General features: G+C 39.8%; 1 protein-coding gene across 5 annotated transcripts in view; it reads left to right on the top strand.

Annotated features, from left to right (window-relative positions):
* LOC140467188 (homeodomain-interacting protein kinase 1-like) overlaps positions 1 to 26715 on the top strand; it is a 110281-nt gene that overhangs the window by 7540 nt on the left and 76026 nt on the right. For 4 of the 5 annotated variants that reach the window (XM_072563365.1, XM_072563368.1, XM_072563369.1 and 1 more), the window contains exons 2-3: positions 8546 to 8885; positions 17496 to 18588. In XM_072563365.1, the coding sequence (XP_072419466.1) occupies positions 17498 to 18588 (1091 nt within the window). In that variant the 5' untranslated portion in view covers positions 8546 to 8885; positions 17496 to 17497. The remainder of the gene's footprint in view (positions 1 to 8545; positions 8886 to 17495; positions 18589 to 26715) is intronic. The other variant, XM_072563366.1, reaches the window with a different exon arrangement.

The following is a 26715-nucleotide window of genomic DNA, read 5'->3' on the forward strand; positions in this document are numbered from 1 at the left end:
AGCACTTTGGGGCCAGCAACCATAATTCTGTTAGTTTTAAAATAGTGATGGAAAAGGATACACCTGATCTAATAGTTGAAGTTCTAAATTGGAGGAAGGCTAATTTTGACGGTATTGGGAAGAACTTTCAAAAGCTGATTGGGGGGCATATTTTCTCAGGTAAAGGGACGGCTGGAAAATGGGAAGCCTTCAGAAATGAGATAACGAGAATCCAGAGAAGGAAGTTCCTGTTAGGGTGAAAGGAAAGGGTGGTAGGTATAAGGAATACTGGATGACGAAAGAAATTGAGGGTTTGGTTAAGAAAAATAAGGAAGCATATGTCAGGTATAGACAGCATAGATCAAGTGAATCCTTAGAAGAGTATAAAGGAAGTAGGAGCATACTTGAGGGAAATCAGGAGGGTAAAAAGCAGGCATGAGATAGCTTTGGCAAATAGAATTAAGGAAAATCCAAAGGGTTTTTACAAATATATTAAGGACAAAAGGGTATCTAGGGAGAGAATAGGGCCCCTCAAAGATCAGCAGGACAGCCTTTGTGTGGAGCCACAGGAATTGTGAGAGGTACTAAACATGCATTTTGCATCAGTATTTATTGTGGAAAAGGACGTGGAAGATATAGAATGTAGTGAAATAGATGGTGAAAAAATGTCCATATTACAGAGGAGGAAGTGCTGGATGTCTTGAAATGCATAAAAGTGAATAAATCCCCATGGACCTGATTAGGTTGTACCTGGGAACTCTGTGGGAAGCTAAGGAAGTGATTGCTGTGCCCTTTGCTGAAATATTTGTATCGTCGATAGTCACAGGTGTGTTGCCTGAAGACTGGAGGTTAGGTAACGTGGTACCACAAATTAAGAAAGGTGGTCAGGAAAAGCCAGGGAACTATAGACCAGTGAGCCTGACATTGGGGATGGGCAAGTTGTTGGAGGGAATCTTGAGGAACGGGATTTACATGTATTTGAAAAATCAAGGACTGACGAGGGACAGACGGCAAGGCACTGTGCACGCAAAATCATGTCTCACGAGCTTGATTGAGTTTTTTGAAGAAATCTCTTGGGAGATTTGTTAGCAAGTTTAGATCTCATGGAATGCGGGGAGAACTAGCCATTTGGTTACATAACTGGCTTGAAGGGAGAAGACAGAGGGTGGAGGTGAAGGGTTGCTTTTCAGGCTGGAGGCCTGTGACCAGTGAAGTGCCACAAGGATTGGTGTTGAGTCCATTACTTGACTCTATTTGAACATAGGAGGTATAGTTAAGTTAGCAGATGGCACCAAAATTGGACAGCAAAGAGGATTACCTCAGAGTAGAATGGCATCTTGACCAGATGGGCCAATGGGCTGAGGAGTGGCACATGGAGTTTAGTTTAGATAAATGTGAGTTGCTGCATTTTTGAAAGACAAATCAGAACAGGGCTTATGCACTTAATGGTATGGTCCTGGGGAGTGTTGCTGAACAAAGAGACCTTGAAGTGCAGGTTCACAGTTCCTTGAAAGTAGAGTCGCTGGTAGACAGGATAGTGAAGAAGGCTGAAAACGTGTTGCTGGAAAAGCACAGCAGGTCTGGCAGCATCCAAGGAGCTGGAGAATCGACGTTTCGGGCATGAGCCCATGCTGAAACGCCGATTCTCATGTTCCTTGGATGCTGCCTGACCTGCTGCACTTTTCCAGCAACATATTTTCAGCTTTGATCTCCAGCATCTGCAATCCTCACTTTCTCCTAGTGAAGAAGGCATTTGTTATGCTTTTCTTTATTGTTCAGAGTATTGAGTACGGGAGTTGGGAGGTCACGTTGCTGCTGTACAGGACATTGGTTAGGCCACTATTTGAATATCGCGTACAATTGTGGTCTCCTTCCTATCGAAAAGATGTTGTGAAACTTGAAAGGGTTCAGAAAAGATTTACAAGGATGTTGCCAGGGTTAGAGGGTTTGAGCTATAGGGAGAGGCTGAATAGGCTGTAGCCCTTTCCCTTGACCTTCGGATGTTCAGGTGTGACCTGACAGAGACTTACAAAATTGTGAGGGGCATGGGTAGGATAAAAGACAATGTCTTTTCCCTGCGTTTGGGGAGTCCGGAACTAGAGAGTTATAGGTTTAGGGTGAGAAGGGAAAGGTATGACCTAAGGTGCAACTTCACGCAGAGGGTGGTGTGTGTATGGAATGAGCTGCCAGAGGAAGTGGTGGAGGCTGGTCCAATTACAGCATTTAAAAGGCATCTGGATGGGTAAATGAATAGGAAGGGTTTAGAGGCATATAGACCAAGTGCTGACAAATGGGAATAGATTAGGTTAGGATATCAAGTTGGCATGGACGAGTTAGACCGAAGGGACTGTTTCCATGCAGTACTTCTATTATTACTCTGACTGATTAAGTTGAAGTATAATGCCATAGTATTTAGCATATAATTTTTGCCTTTTAGGCTTCCAATGATACAAAGAATCTGCTGCAAAATGAATCTTGCAAATCTCCTATAGACATATATTGAAAGAGTTAATAACTGCTCTTAATCTTTCTTAGCCAAATACTCCAAAGCAAGCTACGTGGTACTGTTAAATTAAACTGTTGCTTCAACTTCACTCGTCTTCAGCTTGCATTTGTGTTTGAGGATAGTATTTTGTGTCAACGATGCTGATGACCTAGTTGAGGAGGAACTGGGTGGAAGTTGTTATTGGTAACATTGCTTATGTTCTGAGTTGTATGCTGAATCTGTGTAATATTGAAGTGAACTGTAAACAGATGAGGCAATGCTACCCCCTAGAAATTTGCCAACAGACCAGTGCTCTGCTGTTGATGTAAATGAACACTTATATCTCACTGCTTGCACATTGTCATAGTTTCGCAGTAGTGTATATACATCTAGTAAGGGAACTGGGATTAACGTTACTGTTTGAAGAACTTAAGTTAAATTGCTCTAGTGGCTTGCTCATTGCTAAATCAGCTGCTTGATGTTATGATCTATTTGAGGTTCAAAATCTCCTGTGCTATTTAAAGTAATGGTAAAATTCCCAACGAACAAGGACAATCTGTTTTTCCGTGTTACCGGTACTGAGCATTATATCACATAACCTAATGTATAGATTTGTGTGAAACTTAAAGAAAGTGGCCCAAACAGAAAAGTGTTAGTTGTTTTTGAATGTCTTAATTTTGAGCTTTGTTTTAATGTTAATATTGGGAGATCGGGTGAATTCACATTTGGTAGAATTTTGTTTATTAAGTGTGATTTGTTTTAGGATGTCCTCAATTGTCTCTCTCGCTGTTGGTGGAATTTGTCACAGCTGACAAAATGAGAATAGAACTTTTAAAGCAGATTATGACGTGGATTGGCCTGATGTCTTAGTGAGATGGAAGCTCTTTATTAAGAGTATTTTTAAAGCTTTGAAAAGTTATCAGTTTATAATAATGTTGATTTAAAGTTAAAAGAGCATGATAGAATTATGTACACTACTGAGTGTACTCTTCACTTTTGTATACCGATTTTAAGGAATAAGATAAAATTCACACTCTTTGAAAAATAACTCCTCAAAATTTATTTAACACCAGGTGAGCTGACAAAGAAATCAATTTGTTATTGTGGAAATAACAAACTAAAGATAAATATAAGTTCTTGTTTACAATAGCTATCCTATTTCTTAACTATTTTGCAATGTTGGGGAATAGACCTTTTGTTAATTGTCTCGGGTTTTGCACTCATGGTTTTATGATTGCCATCAATCGCTCTTGGAAAGCTGCTGGGAAATTCTGCTTTAACTTTTAGTGCAAGTTACCATCAAATATTTTTCCCGAAGGTAAAATTACACATCAGCTTGCAAATATGTAGATTGTGTAACTCCCAAACTTCATGTTTTCTTTCTCTTACCTGATCTTGTGTTCAGCTCTTTTGTAATTATATGAACTAACTGGCATGCAGAAAGCGCAACTGGAATATAGTAATTAAATTCTAATGCTTCCTCATGTCTTATAGCCTGACAGAATAGGAATATTCTGAGGCTTCGCAACAGAACGATGTTCCACTAGTATTACTGGTGCTGTCATTTCTGTACTAAACAAGAGCCATGTCAACTCTGTATAGCTGCACTTAGCAGTGTAGGCAACATTTAACAAAAGAAAATTAAAGATAGAAGCTGACATAATTATTAAGCTCTTAACAGAATTCAGGAAAGGTGATTAGCCATCAGAATGAAATATGTTATAAAACAAAATTTGATACTGACCTCTCCGGTTTGCTGTGCGGCATTTCTGTCACCCTTAAATATGAAACCTCAAGTACAAAGAATATATATTATCCCCTCAATTTTTATTATTCTTGTCAAAACCTGAAGCTTAATATTGAGCATATTCATCAAGTTTGGTTGCTGTTTCAGTTCTTTTTTCTGCACTTTGTAGTAGGTTTTGCTGTTCTAACCCTTCCTTTTCCAGCTGTAATTGATTAAGTAACATTGTTGAATTGTCCATATTCAGGATTTCTAAATGTTAATTGGGTGAAAAGTTGCAAATGTTTGATGTTTGGTGCATTTGTAGTAAATGCAGACTTTGCTAGGCTGGAATTGCTCAGATGTTCCATTTATTGGCACTGGGTGGAACTGCCATATGTGTAATCAGAATATATTATTTAGGGGTCACACAAAAGCCTGTATTTATTCCCATACTTGTAGCTATTTTAGTCCTTGATTATAAAGGGTGTAAACAGTTTTAATCAGTATAGGTTTTGAGGGTGCGCTGCATTAAAATGCAGTTTGGGTGAAGCTAGTCGGCACAATTGAACCAACAATAGTGTGACGTTTCATTACAGTACTTAAATATGGTAAGATTGAAGCCATTGTCTTCAGTCACATCCTCTAGCTCTGCTTCTTCTCCACTGATTCTGTCCTTTGTCCTGGCTAACGTGAGGCTGAGTCGGATTGTTTGCAACCTTGATGATGTATTTTACTCAGACAAGCTTGCATGCGCATATTCGAACCATTAGTAAGATCACCTATTTTCAACTCCATAACATTGCCTGTCTCTGACCTTGCATTAGGTTTTCTACTGCTGAAACTCCCTCCTGTGTGCCTTTGTTTCTTTCAGATCTGATAATTTTAGTGCACTTCTGGCTGGCCTCAATAGATTATCCAAAATTCTGCCCATGTTACTTGCAACAAATGCATCAGCCATCATCCCAATGCTTGCTGACCAACACTGGTGTTAAACAGTGCCTCAGTTTTAAAATTCTGATCCTTGTTTTCAAATCCCTGTGTGATCTGGCCCCTTCACTGTCTCCATAATACCCTCAAGCCAAGATATTTCAATTTTGGTGTCTTGACTTTCCTGATTGTAATTGTTATAGTAGTGGTGGCTGTGCTTTCAATTATATGGATTCTCAGGTCTGGAATTCCATCCATGGACTTCTCTGTTCCCCCCCCCCAATTTTTTCTTCCTCCTTTAAGATTCCCTTTAGCTCTTTAAAACCCACCTCTTTCTTTGAACTTTTGGTCAACTTCTCATATATCCCCTTATGTGGCTTTGAGTCTCTCTCTTTTAATATTACCTCTGAAGAGCCTTGGCATGATTTGTTACTTTAGAAATGCTATATAAATTGAAGTTGTTGGTGCTTTTAAGTCCTGATTAGTTCTGAAATACAGGTCAATAAAGTTGGCTATGTAAAACCTATTTGACCTGTTGAAACTTATCTCTCTTGCCTCCAGCTTGCGTGACATTCATTTATGTTTTGAATATCCTTGGTGTAATTGGCTCATCTGTTTGATTAGCATTTGGATCAAACTATAATTTTTAGAAAACAAAAAACAATCAATTCTAATCTGAAATTGTAATTTAGTTCATTTAATATGGCATTCAATTTTTGAGTCAGAGCAGTGGATTCAAGCTTAATCTGTGCAGATAATCTAGATTGACTCCAGGTATTGATTTTTTCATTGAATTAAATAGGTACTTTCCTTTTAGAGGAGACATTAAACTGAGTGTATAGAACATTGAACGTTACAGCACAGTACAGGCTCTTCGGCCCTTGACGTTGTGTCGACCTGTGAAATTAATCTGATGCCCAGCTAACCTACACTGTTCCATTATTATCCATATGTATGTCCAATGCCCAGTTAAATGCGCTTAATGTCGGAAGTCTACTGCTCCTACTGATTAAAGAAACTACCCATGATATCTGTCCTAAATCTATCACTCCTCAATTTAAAGCTATGTCCCCTCATGTTAGCCTTCACCATCCAAGGAAAAAGGCTCACATTGTCCACCTTATCTAACCCTCTGATTATTTTGTACGTTTAGATTAAGTCACCTCTCGACCTTTTTCTCTCCAATGAAAACAGCCTCCGTTCCCTCTGCCTTTCCTTGCAAGACCTTCCTTCCATACTAGGCAACATTCTAGTAAATTTCCCCTGAGCCTTATCCAAAGCTTCCACATCCTTCCTATCATGGCAGTGACCAGAACTGGACACCGTACTCCAGGTATGGCCTTATCACTGTCTTGTACAGCTAAAGTATGACCTCGTGGTTCCGAAACTCAAGCCCCCTACCAATAAACGCCAACACACCATATGCCTTCTTAACAACTCTCTCAACCTGGGTGGCAATTTTCAGGGAGTTATGCACCTGGACACCGAGATCTGTCTGTTCATCTGCCAAGAATTGTACCATTAGCCCAGTACTCTGTATTCCTGTTACTACTACCGGAATGAACTATCTCACCTTTTTTGCATTAAACTCCATTTGCCACTTCTCAGCCCAGCTCTGCATCTTATCTATGTCCCCCTATAACCCACAACATCCTTCTGTATTATCCACAGCTCTGCCCACCTTAGTGTCATCTGCAAATTTACTAACCCATTCTTCTACACCCAAATCCAGATTCCATATAAAAATGACAAACATCAGTGGCTCCAAAACGATCCTTATGGCACACCACTGGTAACTGAGCTCCAGGATGAACATTTCCCAACAACCACCACCCTTTGTCTTCTTTCAGCTAACCAATTTCTGATCCAAACTGCTAAATCACCTTAAATCCCAAAACTCCGTATTTTGTGCGTTTGCCTACCACGTGGAACCTTATCAAACGCCTTACTGAATTCCATATACACCACATCGACCACTTTATCTTCATCCACCTATTTTGTCACCTTGAAGAACTCAATGAGGTTAGTGAGGCAGGATCTACCCTTCACAAAACTGTGTTGACTATTCCTAATCAAATTACTCCTTTCCAGACTATTATAAAGCCCATCTCTTATAATCTTTTCCAACACCTTACCCACAACCAAAGTAAGGCTCACTGGCCTATAATTACCAGGGTTGTCCCGACTCCCCTTCTTCAACAAGGGAACAGCATTTGCGATCCTCCAGTCTTCTGGCACTACTCCTGTCGACAATGATGACATAAAGATCAAAGCCAAAGGCTGTGCAATCTCCACCCTGGCTTTCCAGAGAATCCAAGGATAAATCCCATCTGGCCCAGGGTCGTCTCTCTGCTTATCTGTGTTGTTGGCGCAAATGGATGTTGAACATTCTTTCGTACTATTCAAGGAAGGTTAGGGAGTGTCGAGCATTCTGGTCTGAACTTCTTCATTTAAACAACAGTGCAGAAATATTTTTGTCTTGGTCGAGAGTGCGTGGTGCTGGAAAAGCACAGCAGGTCATGCAGCATCTGCAGAGCAAGAGAATCGATGTTTTGGGCAGGAGCCCTTCGTCAGGAATGAGGAATCCTCATTCGTGATGAAGGGCTCCTGCCTGAAATGTCGATTCGTCTGTTCATCAGATGCTGCATGACCTGTTGTGCTTTTCCAGCACCCCACACTCTTGATTCTGATCTCCAGGATCTGCAGTCCTCACTTTCTCCTGTATTTTTGTTTTGGCTGAGTGCTTCCAATGTTTTGAAGTGGAGTTTCAACAATCTGCATAAGTTTGTTAATCATGACCAATAGAATCTAAAGCCTCAGTGGAATATCTGTGGAAATAGCATATTCCCATTGATATAAATGAAAGTGGAAGTGTTGATTGTGTGATATCGTTGAAGAGTTAACTATTGAACATTTTAAAAATCAACAACCTTTGGATTTTACTTGGAACTAAAATTAAAATTCAGTATTTTGGGATTTGATTGGGGGATGGGGAGGGGGGTTTCTACATAGCATCTGATACACTTGTTCAGCTTTGCAGCAATCATATAATGTAATACTTTACCCCAGTATCTAGTGAGGAATGAGGGAGATTTTAATATGGACTTCCCCACTCTGGGTGGGTTGAAATGTTTGGCAGCTGGCCAAATCTCTTCAGGAGGCTTGAGTCACAGGGAAGTTATAAGTAAACAAAGCAGTTACATAAATACTATTAGAAAATTGCCCAGAAAAAGTTACACCAGTGCATATAATCCAATATATATGAAAAATGTATGGAATTAACTTGTACAACCATTAAATGCAAATGTTGTACAACATGAAAAAGCACATAATGCTCAATTGAGTTAACTTAAGAATGAAGCACCATTTTCCTATGTAATGCATAATTTATAGACATTTATTAATAGTTTTCTTTGGTATCTATACAGGTTTCAACTGGAAAGTAGGGCAGATTGATCTTGGTGACTTCAAGAGAAGGGCACAGAAGCGGGAGTAACCTTTATATAGTTCTGGAACCGTCATACTTAAGGAAGGAAACCATTACTGTGTCGGAGGAGTCATTCTTGTTGAATAAGAAGCTGACTTGAAGGTGGAGTTGCTTGGATTGGAAACAGTGCATACTGTGGGGGAAAAGATTTGTGCTGTGGATCTGGTCTGGGAGAAAACTGGCAAGGATTTGAGGACTGGAGAAAGTCTGGCTACTTCAGGAACTTTGTTGTGACAAGAGCTGCTGGTGGGGTGTGGTGGCGTGACTGCTGCTTGTACAAGGTGGGTGTACCTTCCTTCCTTGTGAGGAGTTTAATTTTATAAGTCTTCATATCTTTGGGACCAGTATTAAGATCAGCTGGGAGTGAAAAAGCCTTTTGGGAATGGGCAGGGCTATAGTAACTGCAGGGTCCTTGTGGCACAGTGGTATTGTGCCCACTTCTGAGGCCAGAGGTGTGTCATGACATGTCATCAAATTTTTAAAATATCTATCGTGGTTGAATGTTGCAAGATGGCAATAAATGGAGACTTGCATAAAATGGTACTGTTAGGCTGCCATGGAACTGCTGATGTTTTATAAGTTTTAAATGTATAGGTTCGTTCAGCAATAATAGCATGAACTCTGTTAAGCATATCCATTTTCATTAAGAATTCTAGAACATGTAATGCATTATGCATTATTCTGCAGCTTTGTATAATTTTGTGTGTCCTTTTATGGAATGGGTATTGTGGCTTCCTTAGAGTAATGAGACACTTAGGCATTCCAATCGATTGACATTCAAACAGATGTTTCTCCCAGTTTTATTTAAACATGTGCCACTTTGAAGCCTACACATATACTACTCTCTGCCTTTCTTGGTTCATTAAGTATTTTATTTCTTTTTATCCTCTGAGCCAGACTGACTTCTTATGGTTGCAGGCACATTCAAAACCTGAGAAATTGATTGTTTGTGAAAGAACTCAAATTGCCTGCTGAATGTTTGAAATAAGAACAGAATGTGCAGAAAATGTCCAGCCAGTTAATGAGCACCTGAAAGTTTAATGCTGGCCTGCCCAAACCTGTGACCAATATCCCTGGCAATGCAAGGATTCTTTCTCTTTGTTTCTTGAAAAAATATTTTTAATTTGAATATTTAGAAGAAAGCTATTGTTAGCTTTGTTAAGATTAGCTGTTCATTTAAGATTTATCCATGTGTAGGTATTTGAAATTGGTGACATACCTAAATTAAATGACACATTAACTGGAACATTATAATTTCAATTTTATATGTAATCCATAAGGCTAAATGGTATGAGTTTATGTGAAGAGAAAATGAAAGCCTGGAGACTCCTCCAAAGTTTTAGGAACAGTCTTTTAAAATTAAAAACGAGAAGTTCTATAAGGAGTTGAATAGGTTAGTTGGATTTTCACCAAATTTTGCGTTTTATTCTTGCATGGCCTGTGGGTGTCCCTAGTAAGGGCCGAATTTATTCCCTTGTTTAATTATTCTTCAACTGAGAAGCTTGCTTGGCTTCTTTGGAGGGCAGTTAAGAATTGATCAGCAAGCCACATGACTCTGTGTCTGGAGTCACATACGCAAGGTAAGGATGGCAGATTACTGAACCAGTTGAGTTTTAGTGATAATCAATTACAGTGTACAGTCACCATTATTGAGATTAGATTTGTCTTCCAGATTTTTTTTATAAATAGAATTTAAATTCTACTGGCTGAAATCATGGGATTCAACCCATGTTCTCAGAGTATTGCTGAGGCCTCTGGATTACCTCTCCACTGATTTTACCATTATGCTACCAATTCCCTCTTTACTGATTATGGTACCTCTTCATCAGTTGTGTATCTTTCAAAATAAGCATTCTCTCCTGACTTCCAAAACAAATTTTCAGTGTATTTCAAATTTTTACTTTGAAACTTTGGCACTCGTGTTCCAGATTATTTTTGTGGATTGCTTTTTAATTATTTAAGCTCACGCTTAAATATTGGGAATGCACAGTAAGTGAACACAATCTAAAAAAAGTTTCATTTCAGTTCTTGTGCCAGCTATCTCTTGTGCCTGTTGCATAGCTACCAGATTCTTTGAATTTTAGCTTATAGTTTTATGTATGGAAGCTTATCTAATGAAAATCCATAAGCATTGAAACATCTATCTCCCTGTTGCTGTCAAAAAAAAGGATGATTCATTTATTTATCACAAAAAGATGCTGATTCCCCCAATCGGCTTGTTCATTTTGACCCCAATGGTGGACTGTCATAAATTTTAAAGTATTACAAAGTGTTCTAGTGATTTTAAACTCACTTGTAATTTAGCATATCCCTTTTTCTGAGTAAAATATACAGTATAACTGCCTTGTAATCTTTGATATAATCCCTGACTTGTTTTCAACTTTATAGGCTTCATTATTCTGTTCTGGCATCATCCTCCTACCCTGGCATCATCCTCCCTATACTTGGGAATAGGCAGGAATAGTGCTCTTAGAATGGATTGGAATGCAGGAACACTGGTATTCCATGTACTGGGCGACGAACATAACCAAGTGATACCACTGTACAGCAGAAGGCAAAGGCCCCTTTGCATCCTACTGTGTGTATGTTGACTCACTCGCACTCTCGCGTTGATGCTCTCATGTGCTTTTGCTTTCGCACTCACCCTACCTGGTGGTGACATGTTGAAATAGTCTAGCACTTGCGTTTTCTCACAACTAGGAATACAAGGAAGGAAGTAGGTTGCATGTCATTGGGATGGTGTTCGCTTTGATGTGCAACTGCATTGGCTTCGCCATCTTTCCTGAGAAATTCAAAATTCCAGAGCAGTCTAAAGGCAACAATGTTACAAATCATTTGTTTTATCTTTTTTTTTTAATGGGGCCACCTTCTTTTAGGTTAATTTATTGATGTACTTAAAAGAAACTTAAGCTTGACATCACCTGCAAGCTTTTCTAAATAACTCTCCCTGACCTTGCTTTTTCACTTGGTTACTGCTTTTGTAATCCTACCGCCCTTCATTCCAGCTGTTATTCATCTTTCACGTGTAAACTTTTTTGTTCAATGCTGATGTAACAATTCTTTTAAAATTTAGCTGTATTACCCAATGTTCCTTTTTTTTTTGAACCTCAGAAATATGGACATGAGTTACAATCCACAAATTACTTTCCTGATTAGATGGTACTGTTGATATGTAAATTAATTTTTCCCAGTCTGTTTTAGTTATTACTTTGTCATTCCTTTGGTTCAGCCTTTGCAGATTTTGAGCTCTCCAAGTTAGGTTACTGTTTTGACATGGAAGTGCCAGTATTGGACTGAGGTGGACAAAGTCAGAAATCACACAACATATAGCCCAACAGGCCTATTTGAAATCACAAGCTTTTGGAGCGTAGTCAGGTGAAATGAAAGGGAAGCACACTGATTACAGAATTTATAGGCAGGGAGATCAAAAGATCATACAATGGTGTGAGTGGAGTGTCAAATAATAAGCTTCTGCAGGTGACCAAGGATGTTAGATGGTGTGAGTAAAGTGTCAATAACTGATTTAACGACTGAAGGAATGAACTAAATTCAGTTAAACGAGGCAGACAGATAATTGCAAACAAAATGTGCTGGAGACAAACCAATTTACTGGAATAACATTGAACAAAAACAGAAGCTGCTGGAGAAGCCCAGCAAGTCCAGCTGCATCTGTGAAGAAAAACCAGAGGAAGGGTCACCGAGCACTGATTTTTCTTCTCGGGTGCCAGCAGACCTGCTGAGCTCCCCTAGCAACCCCTGCCCCAGCTCCTGATTTACAGCATCTGCAATTCTTTTTGGTTTTTATTTGACTGGAACAATTTGGTAGGTCTGAGTGTTGCATGCTGAGGGTCTAACCAAGGTAATATATAATCCAAAACTGTACAAACTAATTAACGTAGAGAGATCATAACAAGTTATCAAGGTGATGGTGTCAAAACAGGACAGTAAGGAAGATTTTACAGATACTGAACAGTATGATGGGGTTACACATCGCGTGACATGAACTCAAGATCATGGTTGAGGCCACCTTCATGGATATGGAACTTAGCTATCAGTTTCTACTTGTCGTTTTTGTGTATCTTGAAGGCCGCCTTGGAAGACGCTTACCTGAAGACCAAAGGCTGAATGGCCTTGACTGCTGAAGTGTTCCTTGACTGGGAGGGAACATTCCTGTCTGGTTATTGTTGTGTGGTGTGCATTCATCTGTTGTCAATGTGTCTGCATGGTCTTGCCAATATATAATGCCCTGGGACATCCTTGCCTGCAGTGAATAAGATAGACAATGTTGGCCGATTCATGTGAATATCCACTGTGTACATGGTGGGTGGTGTTCCCATGTGTGATGGTAGTGTCCGTGTTGATGGTTTGACATGTCTTGAAGAGGTTACCATGCAGGGCTGTGTGCTGTTGTGGTCAATGTTGTCCTGAAGGCTGGATAGTTTGTTGCAAATGATGGTCTGTTTAAGGGTTAGCAGTTATTTGAGGGTGAGAGGTGGAGGCGTAAAAATGATTTTGGCGAGATGATCGTCATCAATGACATGTTCAAGGCTGTGAAGAGTGTGATGTTGTCTCTCTACTCCGGGGGAGTTCTGGGCAATGGTGCTCTATCGGTCATATCCTGTGTCTGTCTTCTGAGGAGTGTTCACTCCCAGGCTGGAAGCATTCAATGGTCAAGGACAGTCAGCTTCTGATCTTGTGGTAAAGCAGCCTTCAAGATTCTCAACAATGTAGAATTGCCGAGCAGAAACTGATAGCCAGGTTCCATACCCATGAAGACTACCTTAACCATGATCTTGGGTTCATCCACACGCTATTTGCAAACTCTTCCTTACTGTCCTGTTATGACATCATCATCTTTATAAATTATTATCTCTACCTTAAATAGTTTTTACAAAATTTTGGATTACTTATTACATTGGTTAGACTCACAGGATGTAACACTTAATACCTGTCATATTGTTTCAGTTAAATAAAACCCAGAAGAACTGTGCATGCCGTTGAGCCAGGTGTTGCGGGGAGGGAGGATGTAGTGGTGGTGTGTGTGCATAGTGGGTCTGGCTGCATGTGTGAAGAAAAATCAAGAGTTAACATTTCATATCTGGGCCTTTCCTCGGTTTTCCTTCACAGATGCTGTAGGACTTGCTGGGTTTTTCCAGCAATGTTGGTTTTTGATCCATGTTTTCCAGTTATTTGGATTGTCTCCAGCACCACCTTATTTTTAATATATCGTAAGAATCTCCATTACTCGTTTAATTGGATTATAGGTCATCCCTTTGATTGTTATTCAGCTATTGACTCTATACTCTCACCATCTAACACCCTTGGTCACCTGTTGAGACTTAATATGCGACACTCCACTCACACAATTTGTATAATCTTTTGATCTCTCTGCCCTTGATTTTTCTGCCCATAAATTCTGTGTTCTGTGTGCTTCCTTTTCACTTCACCTGATGAAGGGGCTACACTCTGAAAGCTTATGATCAAATGAACCTGTTGGACTGGTGTTGTGTGATTACTATTTCTCCAAATAGTTATCTATTTTTGCCTGTTGTTGAAATTTGTCCAGTTGAAGACTGCCTTAAAAGATGTCCTGAGAAAATCAAGTAAATCTTTGTGCTTGCATTGTTAGTTCTCTCCAAAGTATCAAAAGTTTAAAGTCTCACTAATATAACTTGCTTCTTGCAGGCGTTCCTATTCGTTCAGTGAAACCAGTCATGGGATCCATAAAATATTCAAATCAAAATTATTTCTTCCCTTTAATATATTAATTAAGGAAGTAACAAAGAGGATTGATGAGAGCAGAGTGGTAGATGTGATATATTTGGACTTCAGTAAGGCGTTCAACAAGGTTAGATCTCTCGGAATACAGGGAGAACTAGCCACTTGGGTACAGAACTGGCTCAAAACTGGAAGACACAGGGTGGTGATGGGGGGGTTGTCTTTCAGACTGGAGGCCTGTAACCAGTGGAGTGCCACAAGGATCAGTGCTGGGTCCATTACCTTTTGTCATTTACATAAATGATTTGGATGCGAGCATAAGAGGTACAGTTAGTAAGTTTGCAGATGACACCAAAATTGGAGGTGTAGTGGACAGCGAAGATGGTTACCTCAGATTACAATGGGATCTTGATCAGATGGAGTTTAATTCAGATAAATGTGAGGTGCTGCATTTTGGGAAAGCAAATCAGAGCAGGACTTATGCACTTAATGGTAAGGTCCGAGGGCGTGTTGCTGATCAAAGAGACCTTGGACTGCAGGTTCATAGCTCCTTGAAAGTAGAGTCACAGGTAGATAGGATAATGAAGAAGGCGTTTGGTATGCTTTCCTTTATTGGTCAGAGTATTGAGTACAGGAGTTGGGAGGTCATGTTGCAGCGTACAGGACATTGGTTAGGTGACTGTTGGAATATTGCGTGCAATTCTGGTCTCCTTTCTATTGGAAAGATGTTGTGAAACTTGAAAGGGTTCTGAAAAGATTTACAAGGATGTGGCTAGGGTTGGAGGATTTGAGCTATCGGGAGAGGCTGAACAGGCTGGGGCTGTTTTCCCTGGAGCGCCGGAGGCTGAGGGGTGACTTTATAGAGGTTTATAAAATTGAGGGGCATGGATAGGGTAAATAGGCAAAGTCTTTTCCCTAGGATCGGTGAGTCCAGAACTGGAGGCATTGGTTTAGGGTGAGACTGGAAAGATATAAAAGAGACCTAAGGGGCAACCTTTTCACACATAGTGTGGTACCTATATGGAATGAGCTGCCAGAGGATGTGGTTGACGCTGGTACAATTGCAACATTTAAGAGGCATTTGGATGGGTATATGAATAGGAAGGGTTTGGAGGGATATGGGCCAGGTGCTGGCTGGTGGGACTAGATTGGGTTGGGATACCTGGTCGGCATCGGAGGGTTGGACTGAAGGGTCTGTTTTCCATGCTGTACATCTCTATGACTCTATTGGCAACTTTATTCTTTATCTCTAATATTGAGTGTTTGACTATTGATTAAATGTAAGTTTGATGTTTGACAAACCAATGGTACTGTATTTATTACTTTAAAGAGTGATGTCAGTGTGTATTCACACTAAACATTAATATGCAGTACTGTGAATCAGATAAATCCAATGTGAAAACCAGAACTGATTCTGTAATGAAGCAGAAAAGAACTCTGACTCTCTCCTCCAAGAACTGTCAACCAGTTTTGCTGTGGTGTCACATTATTAGATGTTTTGGTTCACGGTGATACTGCAGTCACCATCTTGTTCTGATAAAAACAAAGTATTTCAGTTAATGGAAACCTGAATTATAAATTGAAAGTGCTGGCAAAACTCAGTAGGACAGATACCATTTGCGGAGAGAGAAACCGAGCTCATGCTTTGAGTTCAGTATTTCCCCTCTTCGTGACTCTTGAAGAGTCATACTGAACTAGAAACATTACAAAATCAGAGTTTCTCCATCCAGCACTTTGTTTTTCTTGTGCTTATCCTAAAGATGTATTGTAAATGTAGTGTTGATGTTAATGGTGCTTAATGTATAGTATTATTAGTACCATGGGCTAGTGTATTGGAATTATTGTGGAGAGTAGTTAGTAACTGTAATCAATGTTTGCTTTGAGATGGCAAGATGGTGACAAAGTATACTTTTTCAAGGAAGCAATATGTTTCCCTTTCTCTTATGTGGATACATAGTTCCATAGGAATTTGGAGGGATGTGCTGGATCAGAGGTGGGAGGAGTGGTGGTGATGTAGCATTGTATCGGACATAATCCTGATCGTTACATTCAGAAAGAGCTGGAGGGAGAATTTCAGTTCTCAACACTAAACTCCATTATCTGCACAACTTCATAATTAGCAGGCTCAGTGCTGCTCAGTTTCTGTACATCCTGTTATACATAGTGTATCAATTACTGAGTAGCAAAAGTTCAGTTCTCCTTTCTCCAGTGCTTCCTTTGCGAAGTTTCCTCACTGCCAAGGATACTGCTGTAGATGAATTATGACTTTACATGTCCTTACAGGCCAATAGTACCTCCACCATGTAATCATTCTTCATGTATGAATTTCAACAATGGTTGTCAGCCGATTGCATGATAGATGGGGGCAGAACATCCTTTGTAGTTTTAGAGTACTGAGACCAATTGAAGTACCCATGTAATACCTTGACTTAGCTGAGGTCAAACAGCCCTCTTTGTCTTTGACTTAATGTTACATCCTTTGATGCATTTATCACACATTACATTAGATACTCCTATCTAAAGTAATAGTCATGATAAAGTTACATTTTCTCAAAAAAGGGTCCCTTGTTAAAAAAGGGTAAGCTGCACTCTGATTTGCAAGTTAAATTTGCATTTGTACTTAAATGTGAAAACAACTCTTCCTTTGTTTGCCTAACAAATATTATTGCTGCATATTTCATTGAGAAAGTTCCTTTTGGTTCTTAGAAGAAGTTTTCATAATTTACATTTCTGGAATCAAATGACACTGGGGACTTAGTACTGTATACTGTGAATACTACTAAGCATTTGAATGTATTTAAATTTACAGTACTACTTCCATTTAAATGTTTCAGAAGAAGATAAATCACCACATAGTATGTGCTTCAGTTAACTTTAGGAATACATTCACATATTTGAGTATTTCACTTCAGTTTAATAGAAGAGGTGAATTGTATTGTTTCAAATGCATTATAATAAACATTTCTACTGACCAGCTTGGTTAAACACACCAGTATTAATCATTTAGGCTGGTCTATGGTTTGCTTGCAAGTATAAAGTAACATTTGTTTAGAGAATTTTTAATTGTGTGAGGTGTATTTAGGAACATCTTTGACTGTGGTGTTTACAATACTGTGCATGTGCAGAGCTGAAGTCGTGTCTTTTTATTTTATAACTTATTTTTTATTTGACAGGTATGGCCTCACAATTGCAAGTGTTTTCACCAATGTCAGTAAAGTCCAGTGCCTTCTGCAGCGTGAAGAAATTGAAAGTGGAGCCCATCAACTGGGATGCAACGGGGCAAGGCTGCAGCACAAAACATTGCAATCAAAGCAAAAATCCTTCAGTGACTCAAGTACAGACAAATCTGCCCCACCAGGCATCAAGCAGCATCGTGGTTTATGAACAAAATTTACACACCACCACTGCCTCTGGGTTGATCCCGGTTAAGAGTGCTGACAGTGGGGCCTGTACGGCGGCCTTGTCAGTTGGATCATCCAACGGAGTACAGAGCTTGACACGCAGGAGCACAGTCACGCTGTTGGATACCTATCAAAAATGTGGACTGAAGAGAAAGAGTGAGGAGATTGAAAGCAGTGGCAGTGTGCAAATAATTGAGGAACACCCACCTCCGATGCTTCAGAACACCACTGGCAGGACTGCGGTGGGTACAACTGCCACCACCACATCAACTGTAACTTCAAAGAATGGCAGTTCGACTAATGAAGGGGATTACCAGTTGGTACAACATGAAATACTTTGCTCAGTGGTCAGTAGTTATGAGGTATTGGAGTTTCTTGGCCGTGGCACTTTTGGGCAGGTAGTAAAATGCTGGAAAAGGGGCACCAATGAAATTGTGGCTATCAAGATCTTGAAAAATCATCCATCTTATGCACGGCAGGGACAGATTGAAGTGAGCATTTTAAATCGTTTGAGCACAGAGAACGCTGATGATTACAATTTTGTCCGGTCCTATGAATGCTTTCAACACAAGAATCATACCTGTTTGGTCTTTGAAATGTTGGAACAGAACCTGTATGACTTCCTCAAACAGAACAAGTTCAGCCCTTTGCCCTTGAAATATATACGACCCATCCTGCAGCAGGTGGCCACAGCCTTAATGAAACTAAAAAGTCTTGGTCTCATTCACGCAGATCTGAAACCAGAAAACATTATGTTGGTGGATCCGACCCGTCAGCCCTATAGAGTGAAGGTCATAGATTTTGGTTCAGCCAGTCATGTTTTAAAAGCAGTTTGTTCAACATATCTGCAGTCGCGATATTACAGGTCAGTGAATTGTTTTTAATTCTTCTTGGGGCATGCATCATTTTGCAATTCAGATCATTAATTATGGTAGTGATTCAATGATTAAACCAAGTTGACTTAAAATCCTTTGCAAATAAAGGTTTTGTTTTGAAGTACAATGAGGGTTGCTGGGGAGGGTGAATGCAGAGCTTATGTCAAGCCACTTGTTTCCCCCATTTGTTTTCCTGATGCCTTGGTCTTGGCTGAATTAACTGTCTGGCTACATTTGCATCCCACATTGAACCTGTGCCCTCATTGTCAACGTATACTTTAAAATAGCATGAGTTGGTGATAAAATTGACATTATATTCCAAGTTTTCCACTCTGTGTAGCTTTTTGGCAGTAAGATTCATGTTTTCTCTTTTCATGAATGATTTTGAAGCGAGGAGTATTAAGATCAAATCTGCAACCTCATCAGTAGAACTGAAAACTGTTGTTGTGCAAGACCGGTATTGTTGACAAAGTAAACATAGTCGCCACCACTTAATATCTACATTCACACTTGGAAGCCATTTATTGGCTAAAACATGTCAACCATGATGAATATCCATTTCAAAGCTGTTGGTTATGACATTTAAATACTATTTGGGTAGGAGCAACTGTGTTAACTTGCGAGTTTGCTTGATCAACCAAGTAGTATTCACTCCATTAGACTGGCACAGCACAACCACATTAGAGCAAACTATGATATGTGTTTAGCCAAAGAATACAGCTTTAGATTCAAAAACAGATTTTATTTTGCAAAAAAACATGGTTAATCGCAGTCTTTTATAAGGAGTGTGTTTCAGCCATCAGTGAATGCAGTTGGTACCTATGAGATTCATATGAGGTTTGCCAAAGGTTTTTAACTCTACTCCCTTTCAAAAGAGAGGTTCACAACTAATCTGCTCATTTTATATACTTAATATTCCGACAGATGTCTTTCCGAGGTTTTTCTGAAGTTCTGTTTAATTGCCCTTCTCCCAAATAATTTTTCAGTGCCTTTGCTTATATAGCAATGTTTTCTTTATCCATTCATGGTTATGGGCATTTATAGTTGGGCTAGCATTTTATTGCATGGGTCTAATTGCCCTGAAGGTGGTGGTGGTGAGGCCTGATCTTGAACTTTGCAGTTCATGGTGTTTGGTAAGGCCATAGTGCTGTTTGGTAGGGAGTTCCAAGTTATGACCCTGGACAGTAAAGGAATACTGATATAGCGCCAAGTCAGGATAGTTTGTGGCTGGGAGGGGAAGTTGGGAGTGATGGTGGTCTTGTGCAGCTGCTTCAGCACCTACATCTGAAAGAAGGGAGGTGAAAAAAAGAAAGGAGAGTAATACATTTTAAGTGTGAAGAGAAGTTAATCCAAAATCTATATACAAATCATAATAAAATGCAATTTTTATGATTCACTGTATCTGGTATGAAATTCTTTGAGCTGTCAGGAGAGGGAAAATAACCCCTGGCATACTTTTTCTTCAGAAATGCTTACTCATTGCTCATTTTGTGGTGCAAGTTTTAATTTTTGAAATGGCTCTTCAGTATATACAACATGACTTTTAAAATAAAGTTTAAAACTAGTATTTGCATTTTTTTAAGTTTTATATAGCATATTGGTTGTGTGTTTGTAAAGGTGTTCAGTGGATGCATTTTATTGGAATTATTCACCAATTGCAGTCACTCATTGTGCCAACTTTATTTTAAAAAATAGATTAAATTGCACTAAATTCAAGATAGCCTGAAGTGTACAACGTGTCCACTGCTTCATGTTACAAATTGTATAGGACAGAGTGAGGAAAGTTGAAGTGCAGTACTTAGTGTCTTAAGTTGTATTTGCTCATGTTCACACAATTGACATTCTTTCTTCCCAAACAAGGAAAATATGTATGCTACTCATGGTTCAACAACATATTTTCATGTTTATATATATTTGATTACATTCAGGACATTTTTGTTCACTTCTGCTTGTCATGTTTATCTGGGTAAGCGATTGTTTTGTAGCTTTTTTTGTCAAGTATTTATATTATTTTATTTTGCAGTACAGTATAAGATTATGATTTTTATTGTTGAGTGGTTAAGTCCCTTGATGGAACAATTACTGAATGTGTATATCAAACTCTGAAACAATTGATTAAAGCATCTTGTAATATGGAGCCTTATTTTGTGTCCCTGTTTGTTTTGGTATGCAGCCATTGAGCCATTACAATACAAACTCACTGTTATTGCATAGTGCAACAAAGTACTTGGAAAAGTTGGTCTTTTACAATACAGTCAGTTTTTTTGTAAGGCGATGGTTGAATTCTTGTGCACCCCTGTGATATAGAAAAATTGTGCTTTATAAGCAGCGCTTGAAGTGTTAGCGCTGTAATCACATTACAGCCAACATGTTTTAAAAGTTCGCTCTTCAGGAACAGCCTCCCCAATTCGTCAATCACATTACAGCAAATTAGCCTTGACAAAATGCACGTTATAACAATAATTAAAAACAGAGGTCATTTGACAAGTCATCTCTGTGCTGATTCTCCATAAGAGCAAATTGACTGATCCCAATCTTTTCCTTGTAGCTGTGCCTTTTTCCCTCTTTATGTAATCTACCAATTCTGGCTACCTGAGGAGGTTGTGGAGGCTGGTACAATTACAACGTTTTAAAAGATGTCCGGATGAATATATGAATAGGAGAGGTTTAGAGTGACATAGGTCAAATGCTGGCCAATGAGATGAGATTAATTTAGGATATCTGGTAGATATGGACAATTTAGACTGAAGGGTTTGTTTCCAAGCTGTACACCTCTGACTTTTGCCATTGTTTCTTTGGCCAATTACCTCCTCCAATTGTTGATCTTTATGCTAGTTGCAACAGTTTCTCTCTATCTATTTTGTCCAGTTCCCTTTATGATTGTGAATATCTCTATACTGAATCGCTTCTTTACCTTCTCTAAATTGAGCTACTCAGGTCCACCAATCTATTTTTTCACAACTGGTTCCAAAAATATGACTTCATTCTTGTAATTCTCTTCTGAGCCCACTTCAACACCATTACATCCTTTGTATTGAGTGGTGCTAAAATTGCATACAAGTTTCTATTTGAAGCTGAAGCAATGTTTTTGTCAAAGTTCACCATAATAGCCTTCCTTTTGTACCTTATATCTCTAGTCATAAGGCAGATTTGGGCTCTATTAGCTACTTTCTCAATCTGCCCTGTCACTTTCAACAATCTCTGCATGCATACTCCTATGGCACTCTTCTTCAACACCCCCTTTAGAATTTTATCCCTCATTTTATATTTACTACTTATTCTACTTCCCAAAATCACTTCACACTTCTGAATTCAATTCTCGTCAACCGTGTGACTGACCACTCTGACAATCTGTCCATATCATCTTAAACTTTATCACCATCCTCGTTGCGAATATGACAAAGTTTTGTGGCTCTTGTTTATTTTGAAATTGTGCCCTTTACTGTCAAGATCAGATCATTCATTTTTCTTGTTTTACAATATACATTGCAGATTAATATAACAAAAGTTCTTTGTGAAGGGCTGACACTGAACAGTTAAAAATATGAGGGATTAAGAACATGGAATAGAAGAATCAAACCTAAATGAATTAGATTTAAACCAGGGATCAGAGAAAGCTTCACATGGAGTGGAAAAGCTGAGGAATTAATTTCTATGGTTATTCAGACAGAAACTATGTCAACATTAAACGATTAGATTGAATATGTGGATGAAGGAAAAGGAGTCAACGGGGTGAAAACTGTGGTTAAATGTGATTAGAACTAATTTACTTTTTGAAGGGGAAATGTTGATACAAACTTGATGTCTTGAATAGTCTGTCAGCTTGTGTCAAGAGTTGCATTGCTTTATGGTTGAGTTGATAGTCTCCTTTATGTAATTATTGAAAGAAACAAAACTCCAAGACTTGATCCATGATCTCTGCTGTCTTATCCAAGTTGAAGTAGTTTAATGGCAATTTCAGTGGTGTGCTAATTTTGCCAAAGTAACTTTTTCTCTCAATCACAATTCAGTGATGATCACCTTGCTCAGTTGCTCTCTTTTCAGCTCTAAGAGGAACAGCCAACATAAGTTCATGTGACAAAATTTGCATTGGCAGTTCATATGGCACATCAGGCCACTTTGCCATTCAGTATACTCACGGTGATCGTGGGCTTCAACTCCACTTTGCTGTCTATTTGATTCCTTGCAAGACCAAAGATGTGTCTTTTAATGAACTTGCCACTCATTCGTCTAAACTCTGTAGGGCATTGGTCCACTTTGATGAGCCTCTTGTCACAGAACAGGGATTAATTCAGTGATCCTTAACTTAAGTAACTCCCCAACATTTACTTCTATATCATTTATCAACATTGATCTTTGTGGTACACTGCTGGCTTCCATTCTCACAAACAGCTTTCTGCTACTACTCTCTGTCTCTTACCACTAAACAAATTTTGGAAATAATTTGGCATCTGACCCTGGATCCCATGAGCTTTTGGCTTCTTTATCCATCTCCCATTGGGACTTTATCAAATGTTTTGTTGAAGTCCATAAAAACTATATCTACTGTAGTACTCTTATTTGCACACTTGGTCTCCTTCTCAAAGAATTGAATCACATTTGTTAGGCATGACCTCACCCTGACAAAGCATGCTGACTATTTTTGATCAAACCTTACCCCTCCAAATGGAGGTAAGTTCTTTCCTTCAGAATTTTCTCCGATAGTTTCTCTACCACTGATGGGCGACTTGTTGGCCTGTAACTCCCTAGTTTATCTTTACAACCCTGCTTGAAAAGTGGAAGTACGTTAGCTGTCATCTATACCTCTGGCACCTCCCCCGTGGCCGGAGATGAATGAAAAATTTGGGTCAGAGCCCTTCTAGTTACCTCCCTGGCCACGCACAGCAGCCTGGGATATAACTCATCCAGCCCAGAGGATTTAAGTCCACCAAAATCTCCAATACCTGTTGTGACTCCCTGTGACACACTCCCTGTGTCAAACTTCTCCAGAACCTCTCAATCCTTCTTACATAAGAACCAGGAGCAAGAGTTGGCCACCTGGCCCTTTGAGCCCACACTGCCATTCAATAATATCATGGCTGGTATTTTCATGGCCTCAGCTCCACTTACCCACCATCTCAACAGAACCCTTGATTCCTTTACTGTTCAATAAATGATCTACCTTAGCTTTAAAAACAATCAATGAGAAAGCCTCAACTACTTCAAATAGGAGGAAATCCCAGATACACAATCCTTTGGGTGAAGAAGTTCTTCAATTCAGTCCTAAATCTGCTCCCTGAAATTTTGAGGCTCTGACTGCTTGTTCTAGTTTTACCTGCCAGCAAATTCTGCCTCCCTTCTGCTATCTTATCTATTCTCTTCATAATTTTATATGTTTCTATAAGATCCCCAACCCCCTCCCATTCTTCTAAATTTCCAATGAATGTAATCCGAGTTTATCAGTGTCTCCTCATAAGCTAATCCTTTCAATTCTGAAATCAACCGAGTGAATCTCCTCTGCATGCCCTCCACTGCCAGTACATCTTATCTCTAGAAATGAGACCTAAACTGCCTGCAGTACTCCAGGTGTGAGCTGACCAGCACCCTGTACAGCTGCAACATAACCTTCCAACTTTTAAACTCAATCCCTCTAGCAATGAAGGACAAAATTCCATTTGCCTTCTTAATTACCTGTTGCACCTGCAAACCAACCTTCTGCAATTCATGCACAAGGACTCTCGGGTCCCTCTGCACAGCAACATGCTATGATTTTTTTTTTACCATTCAAATAATAGTTCTTTTTACTGTTATTCCTACTTCACATTTATCAGCATTGTACTCCATCCACCAGACCTTTGCCCACTCACTTAAACTATCTATATCCCTGTCCAAACTTTGGGTCCTCTGCACACTTTGCTCTACCATTCATCTTAATGTCATTTGCATACTTTGACACACTACACATGGTCCCCAACTCCAAATCATCCATGTAAATTATAAGATTCTAGATTAGAGTGGTGCTGGAAGAGCACAGCAGTTCAGGCAACATATGAGGAGCAGGATAATCAACATTTCGGGCAAAAGCCTTTCATCAGGATTAGAGGCAGAGTGCCTGCAGAGTAGAGAGATAAATGAGAGGAGGATGGGGGTGGGGAGGAAGTAGCCTGGAGTATAATAGCTGAATGGGGGTGGGGATGGAGGTGATAGGTTAGAGAGGAGGGTGAAGTGGATAGGTGGAAAGGAAGATAGGCAGGTAGGACAAGTCATGGGGACAGTGCTAAGCTGGAAGTTCATATCTGGGGTGAGGTGTGGGAAGGGGAAATAAGGAAACTGGTGAAATCCACATTGATGCCCTGGAATTGAAGTGTTCCAAGGCAGAAGAATTAGAAATGTGGACCTTCTTCAAGGAAAAGCTACTTTGTGTCCTAGATAAGTATGTACCTGTCAGGCAGGGACGAAGCTGTAGAGCGCGGGAGCTGTGGTTTATGAAGGAAGTGGAATCTCTGGTCAAGAGGAAGAAGAAGGCTTATGTTAGGATGAGATGTGAAGGCTCAGTTAGGGTGCTTGAGGGTTACAAGGTAGCCAGGAAAGACCTAAAGAAAGAGCTCAGAAGAGCCAGGAGGAGACATGAGAAGTTGTTGGCGGATAGGATCAGGATAGATCCTAAGGCTTTCTATAGGTATTTAAGGAATAAAAGAATGACAAGAGTAAGATTAGGGCCAATCAAGGATAGTAGTGGGAAGTTGAGTGTGGAGTCAGAGGAGATAGGGGAAGCACTAAATTTTTTATTACTATTGAATATTTTTCAATGGTATTCACTTTAGAAAACAACAATGTTGTCGAGGAGATTACTGAGATACAGGCTACTAGACTAGGTGTGATTGAGGTTCACAAGGAAGAGCTATTAGAAATCCTGCAGAGTGTGAAAATAGATAAGTCCCCTGGGCCGGATGGGATTTATCCTAGGATCCTCTGGGAAGCCAGCGAGGAGATTGCCGAGCATTTGGCATTGATCTTTAAATCGTCATTGTCTACAGGAATAGTGCCAGAAGACTGGAGGATAACAAATGTGGTTCTCCTGTTCAAGAAGGAGAGTCAAGACAATCCTGGTAATTATAGACCAGTGAGCCTTACTTCAGTTGTTGGTAAACTGATGGAAAAGGTTATAAGAGTTAGGATTTATAATCGTCTAGTAAAGAACAATTTGATTAGGGATAGTCAGCACGGTTTTGTGAAGGGTAGGCCGTGCCTCACAAACGTTATTGAGAAGGTGACCGTACAGGTAGATGAGAGTAAACCGGTTGATGTGGCGTATATGGATTTCAGCAAGGCGTTCAATAAAATTCCCCACAGTAGGCTATTGTACAAAATGTGGAGGAATGGGATTGTGGGAGATATAGCAGTTTGAATCAGTAATTGGCTTGCTGAAAGAAGAAAGTGGTGGTTGATGGGAAATGTTCATCCTGGAGTCCAGTTACCAGGGGTATATCGCAAGGGTCAGTGTTGGGTCCACTGCTGTTCTTCATTTTTATAAACGACCTGGATGAGGGCGTAGAAGGGTGGGTTAGTAGATTCGTAGACGACACTAAGGTCAGTGGAGTTGTGGATAGTGATGAAGGATGTTGTAGGTTACAGAGAGACATAGATAAGCTGCAGAGCTGGGCTAGGAGGTGGCAAATGGAGTTTAGTGAGGACAAGTGTGAGATGATTCACTTTGGTCGGAGTAACCGGAATGCAAAGTACTGGGCTAATGGTAAGATTCTTGGTAGTGTTGATGAGCAGAGAGATCTCGGTGTCCAGGTACACAGATCTTCGAAAGTTGCCAACCAGGTTGACAGGGTTGTTAAGAAGGCATACAGTGTTTTAGCTTTTATTAATACAGGGATCGAGTTCCGGAACCAGGAGGTTGTGCAACAGATGTACAAAACTCTGGTGTGGCCGCACTTGGAGTATTGTGTATAGTTCTGGTCACCGCATTATAAGAAGGATGTGGAAGCTTTGGAAAGGGTGCAGAGGAGATTTACTAGCTGTTGCCTGGTATGGAGGGGAGGTCTTACGAGGAAAGGCTGAGGGACTTGAGGCTGTTTTTGTTGGAGAGAAGAAGGTTAGAGGTGACTTAATAGAGACATCTAAGATAA

The sequence above is a fragment of the Chiloscyllium punctatum genome, chromosome 45 (assembly GCF_047496795.1).
Source record: "Chiloscyllium punctatum isolate Juve2018m chromosome 45, sChiPun1.3, whole genome shotgun sequence".
Taxonomy (NCBI): domain Eukaryota; kingdom Metazoa; phylum Chordata; class Chondrichthyes; order Orectolobiformes; family Hemiscylliidae; genus Chiloscyllium; species Chiloscyllium punctatum.